This window comes from Sceloporus occidentalis, unplaced genomic scaffold, assembly GCF_023333645.1.
Source record: "Sceloporus occidentalis isolate IW3139 unplaced genomic scaffold, rSceOcc1.0.p SCAF_4, whole genome shotgun sequence".
NCBI lineage: Eukaryota > Metazoa > Chordata > Lepidosauria > Squamata > Phrynosomatidae > Sceloporus > Sceloporus occidentalis.
Window position 1 is genome coordinate 47,184,364 of NW_028316984.1, and position 25,314 is coordinate 47,209,677.

The 25,314-nt window shown below is 41.3% G+C and overlaps 1 protein-coding gene across 1 annotated transcript in view; it reads left to right on the forward strand.

Annotated features, from left to right (window-relative positions):
- Positions 1–18,087: 18,087 nt before the first annotated feature.
- ACVR1C (activin A receptor type 1C) overlaps positions 18,088–25,314 on the forward strand; it is a 38,749-nt gene continuing 31,522 nt past the window's right edge. The window contains exon 1 of the mRNA XM_089523312.1: positions 18,088–18,256. Within this exon, the coding sequence (XP_089379438.1) occupies positions 18,103–18,256 (154 nt within the window). The 5' untranslated portion in view covers positions 18,088–18,102. The remainder of the gene's footprint in view (positions 18,257–25,314) is intronic.

The following is a 25,314-nucleotide window of genomic DNA, read 5'->3' on the forward strand; positions in this document are numbered from 1 at the left end:
TAGAACTCTCAGCTAAAGAACTCCTCTGATCTCTCACTAGGCTACAAATCCTAGGATTTCATAGGAGGTAGGTGTGGCAGTTAGTGGAATCACAGTACTATAAATGTATAGTGTGAAAGGACATTAAAGCTATAAGGGTTTTGTATGTGTAGTGGAAACCTTGGGCTGTATCCAGTGTTGCTCATTCTCTCACAAAAGAGAAGAATCCAGTCCCCCATCTCCAAGCACCACAAAAACTTGTTTCAGAGGACTGATACCTCCCAGCTTGTTTGTGGAGAAGCTTGTAGGACTGCAAAGGGTAGGTGAAAAGTAAGAAGTAAGAAATTCTGTCGAAAGGCCCCCAGTCCCTAGAGTTGCCATCACTTCTCCCAGTCTGCTGTTCTGTCAACATGCGGCACCAGTTGGATTTCAACCCATAGTTACAAAGTGTTTCATATTTTGTGTTGAAATCTATGCATGTTTTGAACTTTGAACAGAAAGATTCCATATAGTGTTGTTGATCAGTTAACCGTTCCAGTTCATGTCTGTATGGAAATCTTAAACAAATAGTACATATTTATATGCTCAAGTGTCACAAAAATATGCTTAAGTTAAAGCCAGATGAAGAGTTTTGAATAAGTTTGGCCATGTCAAAGACTTTCTTTTAGTCGTTACATCTTCTTTAATTGGACCTAACCATACTGTTACTTTGAGATTATTTAAAATTCTACCTCCAAGTTCTCTCCAAGAACATATGAGATTTCTAATACTATGATATAATTTTTTTGTTACTGATCAATTATGACTGCAGATAGGCAGTTCATAAAACTCCTTAAAAATATTACCCATTTATTCAGCTTCTTTCCTGAACAGATAAATGATTAATCAGCTGTAGTTCAAAGAATTTTTAAAGCTAAAAACGCTGTAGACCAAAATTTCGAAATCTATTTAGTTAGACAAATATTTTGTCTACAATATAACATATTAGAGGTGTCCTTAATATAGAGACAAGGCTGAAGGCATGTTGGCCTGAGGACTTCAGTACTTTGTAGGGCCTCTAGATAGTTCTGTTTCTTGCAGGACCCCAAACTCTTCCAACAGTTGTAGGCAGGGAGAGAAGAGAGAGAATCTCTGCAGCTTGGTATGTGGAGAGTGAGAAGGAGAGAAATTCCAGAGGTGCAAGCAGGATTCAGAAAAGGAAGGAGCACATTGCAAACATGCAATGGCTAATGGAGCACACCAAAGAATCCCAAACAAGAATTAGCATGTGTTTTATAGACTACAACAAAGCATTTAATTGTATAGATCACAAAAAGCTATGGAAAGCACTTAAAGACATGGACATGCCACTACATCTGATAGTCTTGATGAGGAATCTGTACCAAGGACAAGAAGCCACAACAGAATTCGGGGAAACAGAGTAGTTCCGAATAGGCAAAGGGGTCACTCTACTTGTTTAATTTTTATGCTGAAAACATCATAAGAAAAGCAGAATTAGAATCAGAAAAAGGAGGAGTGAAGATAGGAGGAAGCAACATTAACAACCTAAGATATGCAGACAACACCATAATATGAGGAGAAGACATTCAGGAATTGGAACAGTTAATAAGGAAGGTCAAAGATGAAAGTGCAAAGGCAGGTTTGATGCTCAACGTAAAGAAAACAAAAATAATGACCACAGAAGAAATACACAGATTCAATCTAGACAACGAGGAAATTGAAATAGTTAAAGAATGATCAATGATCAAACATTGACCAGAATGGAGACTGCAGTCAAGAAATAAGAAGAAGACTAGGAATGGGAATGACAGCTATGAAAGAACTGGAAAAGATACTGAAGAGCAAAGACATACAACCGAGCACTAAAGTCAGAATTGTTCAGGCCATTTATTCCCCATTACCATGTATGGATGCGAGAGTTGGACAATGAAGGAAGCAGACAGAAAGAAAATCAATTCATTTGAAATGTGGTGCTGGAGAAGAGTACTTAGGATACCACGGACAGCCAAGAAGACAAAGGACCTTATCACACGTGGGGGGGGGGGAGTTGCAGCTCAGATCCGCAGTCACTCCTGTTCTAGCAATGCGAAGCCTGATGTTTTTTCACACCAGATCCAGAGTCACTCCTGTCTAGCAATGCGAATTAAGGTTAAAACATGATGTTTTACCACACCTGGTTGCCTTTCCGCTGCCCTTCCGAACTTAGGGAGAAGCGAAGTCAGTTCGATTCCAAGCAAGTCACGTGATGTGGATTCAAGCAAAGCGGAGTGAGTGCACATTGTATTACCACACCAGAGCATACTTTGAGGGTTCAATGATTCGAATCGGCACCCTTGCTCATGCACAATGGGGCTCTGGACGCTGTCATCCTTCTCTGCCCCCTCCTTAACTGTCATCCTTCCCCGGTCGCGGCTGGCTTTGCTGCATTGGTGCCGTCTGGGGGGAGACCCGGAGCCTTGCCTTGCTAGAGGACACAGCCCTCTTCCTGGCCAGGATTTTTCCAGTCTCTCTTTCTCTCTCTTTCTCCTTTCGCACCTGGTGTCCCCCATTTTTTGGCGGGTGTCCTCTGTGAAGCACCTGTCACTGGCTTCTTCTGCCGGGAGCAAAGGAGGACCAAGGGGAGAGGGGGAGCAGCCAAGGGGCCCTGGCTCCCGGAGGAGGATGCCCCCTTTCCCCAGACCCTGCTGGATTTGGAGGACAAGGCTGAGTCCCCCCTCCCCCCCGAGAGGGCTGTGGGGCTAGGGCTCCCGGCTCGGATGTGCCACCGAGGAGGAGGCAGGGGCAGCGCCACAACTTCCTCGGAGGAGCCTCCCTTGGCTTCCCCTTCGCCACCTGGGCAGCCCCTCGCCCTCCCCCCCCCGGATGGAAAGAGCCCCCCAGATGGACATTTAGGAGCTTAAGGTACGCCACCCGCCTCCCTCCCTCTCTCTCTCTTTCCTGTAGATGGGAGCCTCAATGGAGCTCTTGGCCAGGGAAGGAGGAAAAGGAGGATATTCATGCAAAAAAAAACACACACACACCTATATAGTCACATTCACGCAAACACACACACACACACACATATATATACATATCTATATAGTCACATTTACGCAAACACACACACACACATATATATCTGTATATTCACATTCACGCAAACACACACACACACACATATATATCTGTATATTCACATTCACGCAAAAACACACACACATATATACATATCTATATAGTCACATTCACGCAAACACACATACATACACATATATATCTGTATATTCACATTCACGCAAAAACACACACACATATATCTGTATATTCACATTCACGTAAATACACACACACCTATATATTCACGTTCATGCACACACACAGAGAGACAGATATATATATATATATATATATATATATATATATATATATATATATTCCACACATGATTTACTCCAGAAACACACCTCATCCTCCAACATAGCGCCCGGGAAGTGCGCCTGAGGCCAGGGAATATCCCCAGAGACAACGGAGGGATCGCTTCCCACCCCCGGGTTGCCCTGAAAGTGGAAAGACCACCGGAAGGGAATGGGGGAAAACTGCAGTGCCGCATCATGGGAAATTTGCAACCCGGGGCGTTTGAGGTGGAGTACCAGAGCAGTAGCAAAGCTGCATTCCACACCAGATCAAATCGCAGTGCAATCGAAGGGAGCTTGGAAGCGAATTCTCTGAAGCCACTTTTTTCCGGTTTTATCAAAATGAGGAGTCACTTCGGAGACACTGCAGAAGCACCTCTCAAGGAGCTCCCATAGAAAGTAATGGCGTCTGATAACACATTTATGTTACGATGTGAAACCGCATAGTTGGAAGTGCAGTCACGTCGGAACTGAGCCAGAACTGAGCCAGAAAACCACCCAAAAGCTCCGTGTGATATACTCCAAACAAAGGGTTCTAGATCAGACTAGGACTCTCCTTTGGAAGCAGACATGATCAAATTAAGACTATTGTACTTTGGCCACATAATGAGAAGGCATGGATCACTAGAAAAAACAGTAATGCTAGGAAAGGTAGAGGGGTAGAGGAAAGAGAGGAAGACCACAAACTAGATGGATAGACTCAATGTTGGGGTGAGGATTTATAGGCAAGGGCTTGCAGGATCTGGGCAAGGCAGTGGAAGATAGGGATTCTTGGAGATGTCTCATCCATGGGGTCGCCATGAGTTCAAACCGACTCAAGGGCAGCTAACAGCAGCAGCAGCAGCAACAACAACAACAAAACAAGAATAGAGTGGGTGAGGGCAAGAGAAGACTGAATGGGAGTGATATGAGGAAGTTAGTCATCCTTTTGCTTATGCTAGTGGAATAATAAATGGGAAGCACTAGCTGATGGGATAAATAGGAAGCATAATTGATGTCCAAGCAGACTTCTGATATGCTATACATGTTAGAAGAGATCTTGATTTGGATTTGAAAAAAACCTCCAAGAAAGGCTGACAAGAAGAAATAATAAGGTGGAGTGATAACTTATTTTATTACTGTTTAATATGACCTCTGAGTTGACTTTAGTAAAGAGAAGTTAAAAGATAAACGGCTTAAAAAATGTGAAACACATGCCAAATTAAACATCATTTGATAAACAGGCTCTCACCTCTGTTATTTCCAGAGACAGGCACTTGGCTTCCCATCTGTCACCCTCAATGCCCATCAAAATTTGCTTGATTAGGTCCAAAATCTTATACCATAGATGGTTATACTCATAGATAATTAAACAAATGAGAAAATAAAATCAAAGAATTTAAAATCATATAAAACTATAGAATCATAAGAGGTGGAAGAGACCACAAGGGCCATTCAATTCAACTCCTTACCATGCAGGAATACATAGTCAAAACACTCCTGACAGATTACCATCCAGCCTCTGTTTAAAAACCTCTAGAAAAGGAGACAAGCCTTGAGGTGGTAGAATTGGCATGTTTACAAATGTGCTCAGTTTTGGTTAGTAGATTTCCTCTGATTTAGAGCAAATATGAACAGTAGCATTATTATGGGAGACTACTAAAGATCTGAAACCTCTGTAGCCAACGAGAATGTTCCATTAGCTGCAGAAAACCCCATGAAAATTAGATTGGCAGACCCTTGTACAATCTATTCTATACCAGCATCCAAAAACAGTGTTCAGAACAAAAAATCAAGGTAATTTTGTCTTGATGTTTTATAGCTGGGCTTTCATGTGCTAGTATATATATTTTTAAAAAGGAAAAAAGATTTGATATTGTGGTTTAATATGTAGACCTGCTAAATTGTAAACAGCATGTGAATAGGCATGAGTCATTTTATATGTGGCTAAAATAGAAAATAAATGCTTATTCCAATCAATAAGACATGGTATAGAAAAATGAAGTAAACAAGCACATGATCATTGCTGAGTTACTCTGAGAGGTTGTTTCAAAGTCCATTAAACTTATCTGTTGACCTCCTGGGCAAAACCAAGCAAATATCTTTGGATTTAAGACCACTTTTGAGTTTAAGGTTTATATTGCATATTCCTGGCTTTTACAAGAACTATTTTTTCTATTTTTTCTTTTTCTTTTCAGAAACCTTTTTATTTCTTTAATAAAATCAAAGAAAGTGCACAGAAAATAATGAAGTAAAATAAAAAATAACAAAACATGTGTTTTCTCCACATAGTGCAAATGACTGTCTGCGTTCAATCACATAAATAAGATTGCAGGACTGTCAGGTGATGTGTTGTTTAATATGCAAGTATATTAGTAGCACTTCTGCTTATTCCCACTTCTGCCACCAAATGTGAGACCCTTCTCCTGTCCTACCATCATGGCATTAAATGTGGGGACATACTAGAAGCCCTGGTGATTCCTCTGTGAGACTTTATTTGTATAATCCCACTATTGGACACCACCCTTGAACTACCGTTGTCACCACAGACATCCTATGTCTGAACACACATCCACACCAATAACACTATTGTAGCATTCTCACAACCTACTATATTAAACAGCACATCACTTGCTGGGCCTGGCCATTTTGAATTTTGATCCTCTCCTCTGGGATATTAACTCCTCCTCCTAATTTAGTGTCATCTGTAAATTTGATATGCATGCTCTTTATTCTTTCCTCTAAGTCATTGAAAAAGACGTTGAATAGCACTGGGTCCAGGACAGAACCCTCTGGCACCCCACTGGTCACCTCTTTCCAGGATGAAGAGCAGCCATTGCATATTGAAATGAAGATATGCTATATCCACAGCATTTCCTTCATCCAGCAGATCAGAGTAGTGTGGCATGACTTGTTTCTCAGTTCACTCTTTGTGATTATGGCATTCCCTTCTGAATGTTTACAGACCCTCTGTTCAATGATATGCTCTAGAACAGTGGTTCTCAGCATTCCTAATGCTGCATCCCTTTATTTTCATTGCTACTTCATAACTAACTAAAATATGTGTTTTCTGATGTTATTAGGCAACCCCTGTGAAAGGGTCATTCGAACTCCAAAGGGGTTGTGACCCACAGGTTGAGAACTGCTGATCTAGAATCTTTCCTGGTATTGATGTCAGGCTAACTGAGTGGTAATTGTTGGGATCCTCTTTTCTCCCTTTTTGAAGATGGGGACAACATTTGTCCTCCTCCAGTCTGCTGGGACTTCTGTTCTCCAGGAGTTCTCAAAGATTATTGGCAGTGGCTCTGAGATTCTGTCTGCCAGTTCCTTTAATACCCTTGGATGTAGTTCATCTGGAGATTTAAATTTAGATTAACCAGGTATTCCTGTACTACCTCTTTACTTATCGTGCATTGCATTTCCCCTATTGTGTTCTTTGCTCCATTTCCCTCAGGTTGAATACCTTTTCTTTTTCTGAGAAGACTGAGGCAAAGGAGGAGTTGAGTAGTAGTACCTTTTATCTGTCCCTCATTAGTGTTTCACCATCTTCTCCATGCAATGGCTCTACCATTTCCTCCTTCTTCCTTTTCCCACTGAGCTTTGTAAAATCCTCTGGGATCACCCAAATCTGCACAACGTTGTGTCTTTTCTGCTAAATTGACCCACCACTTGTTCTGAATGTCTCTAAGTTTTTGTTGAAGCCTTTTTAGTCATCAACACACTTGTAGAAAGCGTGGGATGAATCCTTCCTGAATCTTCATTCGCGAAGAAAAGCCAGAGAAGGGGGTAGTTATTTGTTTGACTTCCTCTTTGGTGATTTCTGTCATTTTCCATTTTTTAAAACATAACTCAGTTGAAAGTTCCTTAGTCATCCATCCTGGTTTCTTGAGACACTTCCCATTTTTCCTCCTCTTAGGAACTATTTGAAATTGTGCCTTCAATATCTCCTTTTTGAGAAACTCCCATCCGTCCTGAACTCTCTGTATTCCTGACCATGGGATCACCCCCAGTAGTTTCCTAAATTTACTGAAATCAGCTTTCCTAAAGTCTAGAATGCATGTCTGACTATGCTTGGCTTCTCCTTCCCACTGTATAGCAAACTCCAGAAGAACATGATCACTCCCACCTAAGGATCCCACCATTTTCACCCTATTAACCAGGCCATCCCTGCTGGTTAGGATCAGATCTAAATTAGTTGATCCCCTTGTTGCTTCTTCCACCTTTTGGACAATGAAATTGTCTTCGAGGCAAGTGAGGAATTTCCTAGACCTTAAAGTTTTGGCTGAGTTTGACTTCCAACAAATAACAGGATAGTTGAAATCACCCATCACTACAACATCTCTCCTTTTTGAGTGTGTTGTCATCTGTTCTAAAAAGGCATTATCCAATTCCTCAGTCTGACTTGGGGGTTTGTGGTAGACTCCCACAGTAATATTCCTCTTGTTTCCCCCCCCCCCCCTTTAATTTTTATTCAGATGCTTTCCACCTGGCTTCCAGGATTCAGTACTGGATCTCTTCGCAGGTGTAAACACCCCTGACATATAATGCTATTCCTTATCCTTTCCTGGTTGGCCTATTTCTCTCAAAAAGATTACTTTGGTTTAATTTGACTTATAATGACCTTTTGGATGGGATACCTCCACCTCATCCTACTACTCAGGTCCTTCACACTCAGAACCGTGGCTTCCTTGATTGAGTCTTTCCATCTGGGATGCAGTCTTCCTATTTTCCTGTAGCTTTCTACCTTGCCAAGTATTATTGTCTTTTCTAGTGACTCATTTCTTCTCATAATATGTCCAAAGATTCAAGTTTCAGGGTTGTCATTTTGATATCAAGTGAGAATTTGGGCTTGATTTGCTCTAGGACTCAATCATTTGTCTTTTCAACAGGCAACAATATCCCTATAGCTCTTCTCCAGCATGACATTTCAAATGAGTTGATTTTCTTCCTATCAGCTTTCAACATTGTCTTGCTTTCACAATCATACACAGAAATAGGAAAAACAATGGCATGGACAATCTAACTTTTATATTCAAATATTTATCCTTATACTTCAGGATCTTGTCTAGTTTCTTCACAGCTGCCCTTCTAAGTTGAAGTCTTCTGATTTCTTGACTGGAGTCTCTATTCTGACTAATGATTCTGCCAAGTATGGAAAATCTTTAACTATTTCAATGTCTTAATCGTCTACTTTAAAGTTACGTAATTCATCTGTGGCTATTATTTTTGTTTTCCTAATGTTCAACTGTAAACCTCTTTTTGCACTTTCTTCCTTGATTTTATTCTGTTATTCTTTAAATTTTCTGCTAGAAGTATTGTGTCATCTGCTTATCTTAAATGGTTGATATTCCTCCAATTTTCATGCCTCTTTCCTTTGAGTCTACTCCTACTTTACGTATGATATGTTAGGATGATAAAATGCAGCCTTCCTTGATCCCCTTTCCAATTGGAAATCATTTCATTTATCTGTATTCTGTTCTGAATGGTAGACTGTTGTTCTGAATACAGGATATGCATCAAGACAATCAAATGTTAAGGCACATGGATTTCTTTAAGAGTGATCCATAGCTTTTCATGATCTACACAATCAAAGGCTTTGCTACAGTACATATAGAACAGATTGATTTTTTTCTGAAATTATTTGGTGTGTTCCATTACCCAATATATGTTTGCAATATGATCTGTATTGCCTCTTCCTTTCCTGAACCCAGCTTGGACATCTGGCATATCTCATTCCATATATGGTATTGCAGAATTTTGAGCATCACTTTGCTTGCATAGGAAATTAATGCATTGGTCCTGTGATTTCTGCAATCCCTGGTGTCCCCATTCTTGAAGACTGGAATGTATATTGAGCATTTCCATTCTGTGGGCCACTGTTTTGTTTCCCATTTTTGCTGACATATATTACTTAAAACTAGAGTTGATTCTGTCTCTGTAGCTTGAAAAAGCTTTATTGGTATGCCGTCTGTTCATTTGTTCCTGACAATTTATTTCTCCCAAGTGCTCTGAGTGCAGCTTCCACTTCAATTTCTAAAAGAGTAGGTTTATCTTCAAATGGTTCTTCCTTAAATGAATGTGTTATTCTTTTATGTCTTTTATATAGTTCTTCACTATATTGTTTCCATTGTCTTTTTATCTCTGCTTGGTCAATTGCAGTACATGGGAGAAAAATGATCGCAGACCTGCATACACATTTTAGGAACCACAGGTTTACAATCCTGACTAGAAAATTCGGGCAACCAGTGGCCTGGCCACTTTGGAACATCAGAGTCTCTCTGGATTTTCCTTGTTTGATACTAAAGTATCATTTCCCTCAGGCATTTTGAACAAAAAGGAGAATTTCTGGATTCATAGTCTTAAAACACTAACACCACATGGCCTTTGCCTACCCTCGAGGATAATGCCATCATCCACTGAAGAATGCTGAAAACAGATGGACTGTTCACATTACTTTTTAAACTACTTTGCAAACTGGTTTAAATTGGAGTCATTCACAATTGCATTGGGTTTTCCTGACCTGAATTCGGGGAGGGGGGGAGCACAAATACTCCTTAACTCGGGTTATTTTTTGGAAACAAGGATTTTAGCAGTTCTTTTCAAAAGAACTGTGGGGTATTTTTTGTAGGAGCCGCCAATGGGAACTCAAAGTCGACCACATTTGGAGCATCCCACTGCCTCTGCTCTTCCTCCTCTTCCTCTCTGCCTGCCACACTGCTCTTTCTTTTCCTCCAACCTCCTTTTCCTCTTGCCCTAGCTGCCATGTCTGCCTTCCTTCTCTTCCTCCTCTTTCTCACCTTACCCTGTCCCCGCCGCCACATCTGCCTTTCTCCTCTTCCTCTCTTCCTCCTCATCCTCCCTCCTTTTCCTCTCCTCCTTCACCTGCTGTTGGTCTGTCATTCCTCCCCTTTTCTTCCTCCCTCCTCTTCTCTTCCTTTTCTTCCTCCTCTTCATCTCCCCCTTGCACTTGCCATTGGTCTGTCGTCTCTCCTTTCCACTTCCTCCTCTTCCTCCCTCCTCTCTCTCTTTGCCAGGATCAAATCTCTCTATGGCATTTTATCCTGTTCCCAAGTATGAATAGGAATCAGGATAAAATGACACACAGAGATTTAATCGTGGCAAATTTATGGAAATAACCCAGTTTGCACACCAGGTTATTTCCTAGTGTGAATGGGGCTGATGTGTGGTGAACTGCCATCTTGGATGCAGCTCATTTTCAACTTTAGCAACAGAAGAAGTTGGAAGCCAAACTGTTTTGTTTGCTAATCTGCTGTCTGTCTGTCCATCAGTCTTGTCTAAAATGTTGGTGATTAGAAAGAAATTTCCCTCATCAATTAAATGATATACAGTCCGCCCTTCTCTTACGCGGGGATCTGTTCCGGACCCCCTCATGTAAGAGAAAAAACACAGATGCTCAAGCCCCATTCAAACAAATGTGGCTCATGCCCGTGGTGGCGCGGCAGCAGCGCATGGGGTGCACACCATGGGAGCGCGGCCCATTCATGTGAATGAGATGCACCGCCCCACGCGTATAACGCGGGTGCACTGTACATAGTTCAAAGATAATATAGATTGTATTTATAAAAATAGTATATGCTATAATACAGTATAGTATAGCAAATATGGCCAACATGACTACCCCTGGATGCTATAGTAAAGCATTAACCTTTCATTTAAGTGACATTTTTGTATTATTTTAATTATCAAATACATATAACTGGAAAACATCTTTATGAGTTCTTAAAAGAGCTATGAAATAACGAGGTTATCGAAATGACACCCTCTGCTCATGACAGAGCTGCAATACTTTTTAAAAAAAAAACAGCATTAAAATAGCACGAAGAGTAAAAGATACTGGCATTCTTCTGCCTTCCTAGACTTTAAGCATGACTGGGAATACCTGGATGAGTAGCTGATGGATGGTGGCTCTGTGTGGACCTCTGTGTGTGGACTTCTGGTGAAATGTAAGAGAATGAGCCATAGTGATTCCATTACCAGTCTCTGTCTGGAAGCATCTCCGAAGAATCTATTCTTTTGTTACTGTCACTTCCATATTTCTAAGCTAGGACCAAGGGGCAGCCGCTGTTAATGTCATTAAGCATCAACCACAATTGCATATTATGTAATTTTTTTAAAAAAAAATAATCCTTAAGACTGGAGGCTGCAGTCAGGAAATCAGAAGAAGTCTAGGAATGGGAAAGGCAGCTATGAAAGATCGTAAAGAGCAAAGATATACATACAACTGACCACTAAAGTAAGAATCATCCAAGCCATTGTCCGATGCCCCATTATCATGTATGGATGCAAGAGCTGGATGGTGAAAAAGGCAGATAAGAGGAAAATCAACACATTTGAGATGTAGTGCTGCAGAAGACTGTTGAGGATACTGTGGACAGCCAAGAGAACAAAAATCTGTCCTTGAGCAGATAAAGACAAAAATATCCCTGGAAGCCAAGATGACCAATCTGAAGTTGTACTTTGGCCACATCATGAGGAGACATGATTCATTGGAAAAGAAAATTAGAAATATAAGATCTATCTTTTTATTTTTTATTGTTTGTCTGGTGCTTTGTTGTTGTTGTTAATATGTGTGCATGTTTATTAGTATTTTTAGACCAATTGTATGTTTGTTTTGTTCAAAAATTTAATAAAAAATTATTAAAAAAGAAAAGAAAAAGCAATAAAGCTAGGAAGGTAGAAGGTAGTAGAAAGTGAGGAAGACCACATGCCAGATGGATAGACTCAGTTAGGGAGGTCATGGGTAGGGATGCCATATCCCGGTGGCCGCTGGGAAAATCATGCTTTTGGGGGCCCCTCCCGGTCACGGTCTGGTTTGGCCCCCAGCCATGCATTGGTCCCGGTTCGGGGCCCGCTCCTGCGGCCATTGCCGCTGCCGCTAATGCTGCTGGCCACATCGCCAACCCACCTCCTCCTCCTCTTCTGGAGTGGTGGGCAGCGCCAACCCACCTCCGGCTCCGCCTTCCTCCTCCTTGGCGGCAGCAGTGCTGTCGCCACCGCACCTCCCGTGCGCACGCCCGCGCGCAGGCCTCTGAAGCAGGAGTTTGTCCCCTGCTTTGTTGCCAGCCGGCCATTGGCCAGCTGGCCAAAGGGGATGGGCTCCTCTGCGTGCGCCACCCAGGCGTCAGCAGGGGCCAGGGGCAGCGATCGCGGTGAGCCCCCGCGCGCCTTCCTGGCCTTTAAGGAGGCCTGGGACTCCTTAAAGGCCAGGGAAGAGGGAGGAGGCCAGCTGGGATCGCGACGATTGCGGCCGGCCCCCGCTCTCCTTCCTGGCTTCTAAGGAGGCCTCGGTCTCCTCAGAGGCCATGAAGGAGGGACACTGTTTTTTGTAGGACACTTTTTTATTAAATGGAGGATGCCCCGTGCCCCTTCCTGGCCTTTAAGGAGGCCTCGGTCTCCTTAGAGGCTGGGATGGGGCGTGGGGTGTCCTCTATTTTTAAAAAAGTGTCCTACATTTGAAAATGTTGTCCTATATTTGTCCCGGTCTGGCGGTCCTGACATATGGCAACCCTAGTCATGGGCATGAAATTATCTGAACTGAGTAAAACAGTGGAGAACAGGGGGTTCTTGGAGATATCTCATACCCAAGGGTACTGTAGTTAACAACAACTAAAGTCTTCTAATGGAGAATAGATATATGCACTCACACTTTTCAAGGTCATGTTCTCACCCTGAGACTCCCTGAGGACTGAGAAAGAAGGGCAAGGCCCCAAGTTCTGAAGTGTAGTACTTCCTTCTTTAAGAAGGTAAGCAGGGGAGGGAGAAATCACAATGTTATCTCTAACCAGCAATCAGAGTTAACATATGATATATGAATGGGGGTGGTTGAGATGACAGATTCTCATATTATCTCTGATTGGAAACAAAACTGTTTCCCTGCTCTGTTTGCCTTCACAGGCAAGAGGACAATTGTGAGAGGGAAGGATCCTTGTGTCATCTTCTGTCACTAACAGGATTAGACTGGGTTTACCCACCTTACTCTACCTCCCTTGCCAATGTGGAAGATAAGTAGCGTGGAACTTACCTTCCCATTGGGGAGACTTAGAACTTTATTGCACACGTTTTTTCCCCTGATATGGGAACTGGAAGAAGACTCTCGGAGCTGTGCACAACCTGCAAAAAACTGATTTTATCACACAGCGAATCATTCTCAAAAGGGCCCTGTTCCATCCCCGTTCAGTGCTGAGGGGCACCATTTTCCACAGTCGGAAGACCTCTGATCAGAACATGTAACGCCCCTCAGCAGTGAACGGGGATGGCTTGGCACCGGGGGACGGAACAGGGCCCTTTTGAGGATGATTCGCTGTGTGATAAAATCTGTTTTTTGCAGGTCGTGCGCAGCCCTGAGAGTACCTTTCCAGTTCCCATAACGGGGAAAAAAAGGTGTGCGATAAAGTTCTTAGCAGGGTGGCAGAAGGAATGTCCTCTTCCAGACTGTTAATGGGTCAGAGCTCCCTTTTTTTCTAGTATAAACACAGCAATTTCATTTTCTCTCTGCAAGAAGAAGAAAAAATAATTTTGTTTGTTCATAACAGCATAACTGGTAGTTTCAGGAACATGTTGACACAATCATGAGGATCCATCAAATAACGGTAGGAAATTACATGCTTTTAGGAAGACGGGTCTCAGTATTTTAAATGTGTTTAAATAAAGAATGCATGTAGAACAATGTTTAAATAAAGAATGCATGTAGAACAACAATGTTGAAATTTAGCATCAATTTATTTTGGAAAAAAACAGTTAAAAACCATGGAACAAATGATAGTTTTATTATCTTTATTCCTATTGTTTGTCGCATATATGTACTGATAAATCACAGAATTTTAGCATTCTACTCTCAATTAGCGATTAAAGTTCACCCTTTAAATCTGTGGGCTTTGAATCTGCAAATTGAATCATCCATGGATTGTCATGCCTCATATTGAATGACAGCAATATGAATGTGGATATGATGAATATGGGGCAAAATCAAAGCCCTGTGGAGCCAAAGGGCCAGCTGTACAGTAAAAACACCAGTTCTTCCTAATGTGCAGATGGAATCTATTTTCTTGTAATTTTAATTGATTGGTTAGTGCTCTGGTCTCTGGAACAGCAGAAAACAGCCTTGTTCCATCCTCAATATGACATCCCTTTGGGTATTTAAAGATACCTATCATACCACTTCTCAGCTCCCTCAATTGTCCCTCATATGTTTTGGCTTCCAGACTTTTAATTATCTTGGTTACCTTTCTCAGGATATGTTTCAGCATACCAATGTCGTTCTTGAAATGTGGCACCCAATATTCCAGGTGAGGACTGACCAAAGCAGAAAAGAATGGAACTACTGCGTCTGTCTATGTTGATACAGCCTAGAATTGTGTTGTTTTCTTTGGCTGCTGCATCACACTGTTGACTTTTAACTTGTCGTCTACTGAGATCGTTAGATCATTTTCACATACATTGCTTGCTAGCCAGGTGTCACCCATTCTTTATTGGTGGATTACATTTTTTCCTGCCTCGATGTGGACCTCATATTTATCATTGTAGAAGTTAACTTTGCTAGTTTTGACCTAGGTCCCCAATCTGTCTTGAACATTTTGAATTCTGAGTTTGTCCTTTAGGGTTTTGCTACTCTCTGATTAATTTGGTGTCACCTGCAAATTTAGTAAGCACAGCCTCTGTCTTATAATCCAAGGCCCCATTCCCTCTATAAAAAGAATCGGATTGCTGAGTGAATTAAATGACCCTAGTTCCTATTTGAAACCGGTTCCTGTCACGATGTGATCGAATTTGTCATGATGAAGCAAGGCAAAGGCAAAAGAACTGGTTTATCCAGACACCAGCTTAAAAGAGGTTCTTTTGAAAAAATGCTATTCCAAAGCTTGTCGAGAAAGTGGGAACGACAGATTGGAATCGCAGCATTCTTGAGGGGAGGGACTAATGGCGGAGGGGTGTTTAATATCCCTCTCCATTTTTTTTTGGAGATGTCATCCCTCCCCCCCCCCCCCCCCGTGCTGTCTTGTTATTATTGATGTGATGTTTGGTTCCTTTTTTAAAAAAAAGCAATGAACTGACAGAATGGTTTAGCTACTACTTGCAAAGGTGCTAAACTACTCTATCGCTTAATCGCTTAATTGTATTTACAAAAAACAAAACAAAACAAAACATGCCTTGTCCTACTTCTCACAGGCCTCTCTGGGTCCCGGTGCCCTCCATTTCCTCTTCCTCCTCCTCCTCCTCCTCTCCCTTCCTGGCCTGGCGATGTCCCTTCCCCGGCCCCAAGCTCCCTTCCCAGCCTTGCCTTCGTCTCATCCTCCTCCTCTTCTCCACTCCCCCCGCCTTGCCTTGCTCCATTGCCATCTTCCTTGTCACACTCTCTCAGCCTCCAAGCCCCCCCCCCCATTTCCAAGCTGGGCTTACGTCAGATGATTGACAGGGGAGTTTAAAGCAGTGCTGCCAGTGGGAACCACAATCGCCTCAAAAAAACAAACAAAAACCCAATCACACTGGGTAAGGAAAAGAAACCCTTTCATAATGAGAACTAGGGGTCTTTTGAAATTGCTTTCCAAACCGGGGCAAGAGCGAATTACGAAGTGATTCATCCTGCCAGTGAGAATGACCCCCAAACCATTTATAAAGATATTAAACATTTGGCCCTGGACAAATATTTTCAGAAAGTATACCTGCAATCCTTGAGCAAATGTGTGTATTCTTGTTTGGCAAGATTTAAAAGATGTAGTCTATGTCATGTTTCAATTATTCAGCTGATACATAATGCAAAATATTTTCTTTGACATAGAGAAATCTTTATGCATCGCTCTGATTGTCAAAATAATGCAACAGCGGCTATCTCTGTACACAGGCCTCAAAAAGTTACTTATTTTTGGACTACATCTTCTAGACTGCAAAAGCAGCATAGAGTAAGGCCTGATACAGACAGTCAAAATAAAGCTGCATCGAGTCACTTTGGAGATATGGTGTTTCAATGATGCATGCATCCTAAGAGTCCAGAAGCCGCACCAAAGCCACGCTCCAGTCCTAAGGACTGGAGTGCAGCATTGGTGCAGCTTCCAGACTCTTAGGACAGATGCATCATTGAAACACCATATCTCCAAAGTGACTTGAAGCAGCTTTATTTTGGCTGTCTGTATAGGGCCCCACTTTCCTGAGATTGCCACTATTGCCACTTAGTCTCAGGGAAAGTACTCTTCAATAAATTACAGAAATGATTAAGAGCAATACTTATGCCAGAACATACTGCTACCTTGTGTTTACCAGCCAGACACATCTTTCTTTTTTCATAAAGCTGGCACAGATAGTCTCTGCATGGACTCAAGGAGAATGAAAACTGTTCATACCCCATATTTAGCCCCATTTCCTGTAAAATAATAGGAGTTATTTATCAAAAGCAGCCCCCACAACATGTGACCCACCATATCAAAAGCAACCTGTTTGCCTTGTGTGGTGGGTTGCCAGGCACTTGACAAAATCTTTGCACCCAGGTCAGGTGCAGAGAGCTACCTATGTGGTGTCTCCTTCAGGACAACAAAGATTCATTCCTCCTTAACTAAGGGGAAATCCTTCTGTATGTCTGCTTCAGAAACCCAGCTAAGGAGCATCATCGAACCTTGTAAAAAACTTAAAGTCAGTAGTCAAGAGGTGATTCTACACTGTAGAAATAATGCAGTTTGATACCACTTTAAGTGCTGTAGCAACATCCTATGCAATCCTGGAATTTGTAGTTTTATAAGCTCTTTAGCCTTCTCTGCCAAAGAGTGCTAGTGCCTCACCAAACCACAATTGCAGGATTCAGCTGGATGGAGCCATTGTAGTTAAAGTGGTGTCAGTATAGATACACCCAAGGTTCAGCAAACAACACAGTTGCATCCTGCTCATATAGGAAAAGCAACAAAAAGAAGAAACCGATTTCTGGATTAACTCTAACTCTGGTTAACATGGTTGCTGCCATAATGGAGTACCAGGATTAGGTGCAACTGGAGAAGATCTTCCTACATAAGGATGAGAGTCATGAGCCCTCCAGATGATGTTTGACTGCACATCCCAGCAGCCCTAGCCAGCACAGCCAGTGGTAAGGAATGCTAGGAATTGCAGCCCAACAACATCTGGAAGGCTGCATGATTGTCACCCCTGAGCTACAGCAAGCACTAATAGGAAGTTGATCTTGTAACATGCTCCTGAATACTCAACCCTGGTTAGAACAATTATTTCCTTGCATGTTACATTTTGGGATCATATAAACTGCTGAAGCTTTTTAATATAAGATTTTAAAAAGCAGAATTAGCTCTGTTGTTTTTATTTTCAATGTTATGTGTCTTCAAGTCAACTCTGACTTATGGTGACCCATTCTTAGGGTTTTATTGGCAAGATTTATTCAGAGTAGCTTTGCCACTACTTCCCTCTAAGGCTGAGAGAGCGTGACTTTTAAAGGTTTTTTTAAAGTAGATGTTACTTTAAAACATTTTGGGTAACCGTACATTATTTAAATGGATTATGAATAAAGCTCTAAATGTCTTCACCCTGATCTGTAATTTTATTTTTTTCCAGGACTATTCAGTTTTCTCTTTTCTTACTGGATCACTTGACCAACATGGACTAGGTTCAGAAAATTTTGTTTTGCTTGGCATTGTTTTTCATCAAATTCTTAATTATATTTTCAGGTCTAACATGTGTGTGCCAATGGTGTGAAAAAACAAACTTCACTTGTGAAACAGAGGGGGCCTGTTGGACTTCAGTCATGCTAACAAATGGTCGACAAGAGGTAATAAAGGCATGTGTGACGCTACCACAGCTGAAGGCACAAATCTTCTGCCATAGCTCTAAGAACATAACCAGGACAGAATGCTGCTATACTGATTTCTGCAACAACATTACCATTCACTTGCCCACAGGTAAGAACTGCTTGGTAATGCAAGGAAATCAATTGTGACTGCAGTTTTCACATAACATAAACAGGTAACATAACCAGGAGCCCTGGTAGTGCAGTGGTTAAAGGCTGTTACTGTATCCACAATGTTGTAAGTTCAATCCTAGAGGAGGGCTCCAGGGTCCACTCAGCCTTCCCTCCTTTCATTGGTCAGTAAAATGAGTACCCAGATTGTTTGGGCAATTGGCTTACACATGGTAAACCATGCAGGGGTAGCTGTGTTGACCATTTGACAAATGCAAACAAAAATCCATCAGTGATATATTGTAAATCACTTAGGGAGTTCACTGATAAGTGGTATAGAAATGTATTTGCTATAAATGTACTTGCTGTAACTCTTAGCTGCAAATTAGCTGAAGGTTTTTAAAGGAAGGCTTTTGAGAGTGTGCTCTATTCTTTTAGGTGTAATTTTAATTGTACAGTGGGCCTTTCTTATCTCCACTGCAGATGGCAAAATACTACTTTGACGGCAACTTTATTGCATTTTTATCTATGCTGTACTTTTTTAAATGTGTCAGCTGCATTGAGTCCCAATTTTGGGGAAAAGGTTAAGGTAATAATAATAATAATAATAATAATAATAATAATAATAATAATATCATCATCATCATCATCATCATCAGGTCTGCCTTTTTTCATTTTCCACAATGTCACTGACATGTTGTTCCACTGTAAGAAAAAAAAGAAAAACACACACAGAGAGACATAGTGTAAAATAAAACGAAATAGGCAATACAGATAATTGAATATACTAAAGATACAAAATCTTAATTTGAAATTAGAAAAATTTTGGAAAACAAAAACATTTTCAATTTGGATTTAAAAACAGTGAGGGATTTTGCCCGGGGATTGGGCCAGATCCACCAGATCTGTGTCTGGTTTGCCAGGATCCAGCCAGGTCTTGGCCCTGGTGTTTTGGCCTGTGTCATCCAAATATGACAATGTGAGGTGGTGATGGGGACCCTGGCTTTTCAGACTGTGCAGATAGCCTCAAAGAGTTATGCAGAGCAAGCCTATGCCTGCTTTTGTTCAGAGCAAGGCCACTGGACTAAGTAGGGCTCATTGTCAGGAAAATGTAGATCAGGTTCCAGCCAAAGTCTAGTGAAAGAAGTAGAAACTACCTTAGGCAGATGGACTTTGCTGAAAAAGTATTCATTTTTTTTAAAGTTTATGTAGCTGCCATCTTGAGTCCTTACAGAACAGTGGGCTATAAGAACATAATAATAATAATAATAATAATAATAATAATAATAATAATAATAATATAGTTCATGGAAGACAGAAGCAAGCCTGACCAGAATATGGAACATTTAGTTGAAGGACAATGATTGACCGTGTAAGCTAGGGATTCTGGGATCATTATTATTATTATTTTCTTATATCCCACTTTTCTCCCAGTATAAGGACTCAAGGCGGTGAACAACTAAACTCACATGACCATTGGCCATGTGAGCTGGGGGAGTGTGGGAGGTATAGTTCAGAAAGTAACTCTTCCATGATCAGACAAGTACACACCCTTCCCCGTTTTGCATTGCTTACATAATCTCTCCTTGTTTGATTTTGCTGTTAATGTTTAATTATTTTTGGTTTCTTGTTTCAGTTTGAACTGTTGCTTGACAACAAGTGGGAAGGAAAGGGATAAGCATTTTTATTTTCATTTTACAAACACAAGGTCTGTAGCCTGCCTAGATTCTTTTGCCGATAGAATTAAAATATATTACACCATAGAGGCATATTCTGTATTTAGGTTATAAACTGGATTGGTTCCCAAAGAGAATTAATTTAATCCTGGATTTTGATTTTCCTATTGGATAATCCTAGTGATGTTCAGTGTGTTCAGAAGGCAGGGGATTTATTTATTTATTTTATATGCTGCCTTTCCCCCAAATTGGACCCAAGGCAGCTCACAAAGATGAAAAAACCCCAAGAACCCAAAACTAAAAACCTTTAAAAACAGAATTAAAATATCACATAAATAAAACAGTTTTTCTGAAAAAAGACAAGATCAGTCAATATGCATTGGTCAAGCCGTGTGGCCAGGTGCATGGATCCCCTGCATAGATTATCATGAAAAGTACACTGGAGAAATGGGAATGTCAGTCCCATAATTTCTGTCAACATGCAGAGACCACTGATATTTTAATGTGTGTGTGTGTGTGTGTGTGTGTGTGTGTGTGTGTGTGTGTATTTAATAAAAAGGCTCCCTTCGGAAACTGAAAGTTTGACCATAATGAAGAGAACAAATAGAAATACAAACTTGCACAAGGGAAATACAAGCAGACAAATGGGGTGATTTTGAGGAGCTTATTGTCAATAGCATGAACAACAATAAATAATCCTTTATGTGCTGTAATCCTTATGAACAATAATCCTTTGTGTTATGAGAAACAGGAAACTGGCTAGGAAGACAGTTGGACCACAGGATGACTTTGAGTGAGTTCATAGAATAGGAGACTGAAAAGATGGCAGAGGAGTTAAATGAATTATTTTCATCTGTCTTCATTGCAGAAGACATGGGGCAGAAGCCTGGGCTTGAATTTACATATTGAGAAAAGCTACATAGGGATGGCAAGAGATGAAGTGATCAACTTTATGGACAAAACTGAAAATTAGACAAATGATGAGGTCCAGATGGTTTCTCTCTGGACACAAATGTGAAATTCAAAATCTTTCAACAAAAATATGTAACATGTGCCAAAAGTGTCCTGTGTACCAGAGAAGTGAATAGTGGCCAATGTAATGCTAAGCTTTGCAGTATTCTTACTTAACATCTGTGCTGGGGAAATGTGTGCAAAGTGTTGTTAGGGACCAAATAATCAGGCAGATTAGGAAGATAAGTCCAGAAAAACATCACAAGCTCTACAAAGCTTAGATAAGTTTGGGAGGTTCAAGAAGCAGAGGGTGACTCACTAGACACTGTTTACTTGGATTTTTAAAAAAAAGTATTTGGTGTTTCAAAGGCCTTTTGATCAAGGTTGCTCACCAAAGACTCTCCTGAGCAAATGTTGCAGTTATCTGATAAGACATTAGGTTTTCTCATTGAGTGGGGACTGATTAAAGAACAGGATGTAAATGGCAGGCATGAAAAGACAATAGAGGGATGAAAACAGTTAGACAGTTGGTGTTGGAACTGGTGCTTTTTTGTAGTGGTTTGAGTGTTGAACTACGACTCTGGAGACTAGGGTTTGATTCCCGCTTGGCCATGTAAACTGGGTGACCTTGGGTGAGCTACATGCTCTCAGTCTCTGAGGATTATTATTATTATTATTATTAATCTTTATTTATATAGCGCTGTAAATTTAGGAAGGCTCTGGCAAACCTCCTCTGCCAAGTACACCCCATGATAAGTTTGCCTTAGGGTCAAAATAAGTCAAAAATGACTTGAAGGCACATAACAATAACAAAAACGATCTAGCACTTAATGTGAGCAGTGAGATGGCTGAGATTGCTGACAGCAGGAAATAGATTAGGATTGTTCAACCAAAATGAATTATGAACAGCTCCAGAAGGCTCTCCCCTAACTAAGGGAAGAGGCATTAAAATGGTGAATGCAGTTCAGTGTAAGCAAGTGTAAAATGTTACATGGTGGTGGGATCCCAATATCACATCAAAGCTGATGGAATCTCAACTGGCACTGAAGGATCAAGAGAGATGTTGGTGTTCTAGTAGTCAGCATGGTGAATGTCCAGAATGTACTGCGTCTGAATAAAGGGTCAATGCCAAATTGAGCATACTTGGAAAAGGAATGAAAAAAAATTAAAATCGCTAAATCCATACATACAAAGCTCACGTTCAGCCCTACTTGGAACATGGTATACAGTTCCAGTCATCATCTGTGAAAAATAATGTTATGGACCTGGAAAAGATACTAAAAAGAGCAACAAAAACAATTCTACTATTTGGGAAAGTTACAATGTTTGAGGCTGTTTAGCTTAGGGAAAAATATAAAGGAAAAGCATGATAGAGATGTATAAAGTTAGGCATGACATTCAGAAATTGGATAGGCAGAAATGTTTGCTCTCTAAACCTAAAATATGAACTCATGGAACTCGAGAAACCCTGTGCAAGCAGAAATACTACCTCTTGACACAGAGCATCCATAAAGTATGGAATTCACTTCTCCAGAGGCAGCCATCAGTGTGGACAACTTTTAAAAGGGGATTGGACACATTCATGGCAGATAAGGCTATAAAATGTTACCAGTCATGATAGCTATTATGAGCCGTGTATCAATGGCTGTGAAATGAAAATCAAAAGGTAGTGCTGCAGTTATGTCCTATTTGCAAATTCCCCATAGGTATCTGACTGTGGCCTGATTCCCACTACCTTTTAAACCGGATCACAAATCCGTTTGAACTGGTTCAAATGACCCTGGTTCCCACTTGAAACGAATTGCTTCAGAGAGGGGGGCCATGTGCTAGATCCATTTAACCCGGGTCTTTTTGACGCTGTTTTTTTCCATGTCTTTTTGGATAAATTTGCCCTTTGACCAGCTGAAGCAGGTCCATTTTGAATAGATTTATTTGTGAATGTGAACCACAAGTGGGTTATTTTACAGGGAAAAAATGTGATCAGGACAAATGTAGTGTGAACCATGCTCCACTGTCGAATCAATCCATTGATTTGGATCACAAACCGATTTATTTGTAAGTGGAAATGAGGCCTCTGTGAGCAGAATGATGGACTGCAGAGCCTTTGGTCTGATCCAGCAACTCTATATGCTTAAGATGCAGGTTGTACTATTAAAATATGAAAATATACTGATGCTGCTTCCTTGCTTCTAAGATGTTGAACTAGTGAGCTTCTATAATGTTTCTCAATTTGCATTTTGATGATGGAACCATTGTATTCACATATCCCCCAAATGTCCCAGTTTGGCAAGAATAGTCCTGATTTAACCCTGTGTTGTTTTATGCTGCTTTTAAAATGGCCCACTTTCTTCTTTCCTTCTCCCATTTTTTTTTTTATCCTCAGCTTATTTCAAGTGGTGCAAATTGAATTCAAAGTGCAAAAGTAGCTTGTATTCAGTAAACTCAGCAGAGTAGGGAGGAGGGGAGGGCTGCCCTTCCCAGGAGGCTCAGGTAAAAGCCAACTGCTGCAGCCTCTCCTAGCTTTTTTTGTGTTCTTCCCCATTAATAACTGTCACCCTCTTGACCAGACTCTGATGTTCCTTGGCCACATCTGCCCTGGTTGTCATCTGTGAAATGTTGGAGGGTATGTATTTAGTCTTTAACTGATATTGTAGCCATCATAAAACACAAGGGGAAAGATTCTGTGTAAAGGAGGAATGGGCAATCTGTGGCCCTTGGATTAATTTCAAAAGCTCTTTTGCAAGTGATCAGTTCAGACCTCTGGCAAGAGTGATTTCTCCCTTTTCCAGGACAGGGGTGAAATGGAAAGAGGGGTAGAAGGTGGGGGTGGGTCAGAAAGAAAGTCTGGGAAAAGAGGGTGGCAAAAGGATGGAGAATAGGGGTGGCCCCAGTCTCTGCTGCAGCTGGTCCCATCCACAAGTGGCATGTGGGCAATTACCCTTGTCACAAAAAGGTCATGTCAAAAGCAACATTACCTCGCTGTGGAGGGAATGTATGGTAGTAAATATTTAGCTTCTGGAAGAATTGCAAAGGATATAATTCAAAGGACATAAATCTGGAAGTGCAATAACTTACTGAACTTGTCAAAGTAAGTGTGCTTAACGCTGGGGGTAAAACTGGCCTCAAATTACCGTATTTTCCGGCGTACAAGATGACTTTTTGACCCTCTAAAATGGGGTCAAAAGTTGGGGGCCGTCTTGTACGCCAGTAACAAGAGAGCCCCAGTAACCCAGCGCACTTACCTGGTTGTCCTGCCAGCTTCCAAAGCCCTCCGGAGCCTTTCGGAAGCCGGCGTTCGTGGGCATCAGGCCCCCTAAACTTGGCCTATAGTAGGCCAGGGCACTGCCTGCATGCAAGGCAGGCTTTGCAGGCCTCAGCAAAGGCCTGGGGTAAATAAAAATAAAAATAAAAAATGAGAGAGAGAGAGAGAGAGAGAAAGAGAGGGAGATAGAGAGAGAGAGAGAGAGAGAGAGAGGGGGGGGAGGGAGAGAGAGGGAGATAGATGATAGATAGAGAGAGAGAGAGAGAGGGAGGGAGGGAGAGGGAGGGAGGGAGAGAGAGAGGGAGATAGAGAGAGAGAGAGAGAAATAGATAGATAGACAGACAGACAGACAGACAGACAGACAGATAGATAGATAGATAGATGGATGAATGAGAGAGAGAGAAACAGAGAGAGAGAGAGGGAGGGAGATAGAGAGAGAGAAATAGATAGAGATAGATAGATAGATAGATAGATAGATAGATAGATAGATAGATAGATGAGAGAGAGAGAGAGAGAGAGAGAAAAGCAAGCAGGCAAGCAAGCAAGCCAAGATTAGAGAACGAGTTGGGGTAAATGCAGTGATGTTTTTAAATTTTTTATTTGGTGTGCATTGGAAGAGGGGTGGTCTTATACGGCAAGTATATCCCAAACTCTATATTTTAACTGGAAAAGTTGGGGGTCGTCTTATACGCCCAGTCGTCTTATACACCGGAAAATATGGTAATGCAACAGTGTGTTGCATACTGACCTTTCTAGCATCAGAATTTATTCTGCTAAATGCTAATGCTATATATGATGGTGATATAATCCAGCAGCCCTGAAATGTATGAGGAATTGTAAGCTGATAAAAGAGTGTAAAAGGTAAAGTAAAGGTAGTCCCTTGACATGAATATCTAGTTGTAACCAACTGTGGGGGGCTCATCTCCGTTACTAAGCCAAAGAGCCAGCGTTGTCTGAAGACGAATCCAGTGGTCATGTGGCCAGCATGACTGCACCAAATACTGTTATCTTCCCACCAAAGTGGTACTTATTTATCTACTTGCATTTGCATGCTTTCTAATTCCTAGGTTGACAGAAGCTGGGACTAGTGACAGGAGCTCACCCCATCACGCGGCACTCGGATTTCGAACTGCCAACCTTCCAATAGTCAGAACTGGCATCTTAAATACT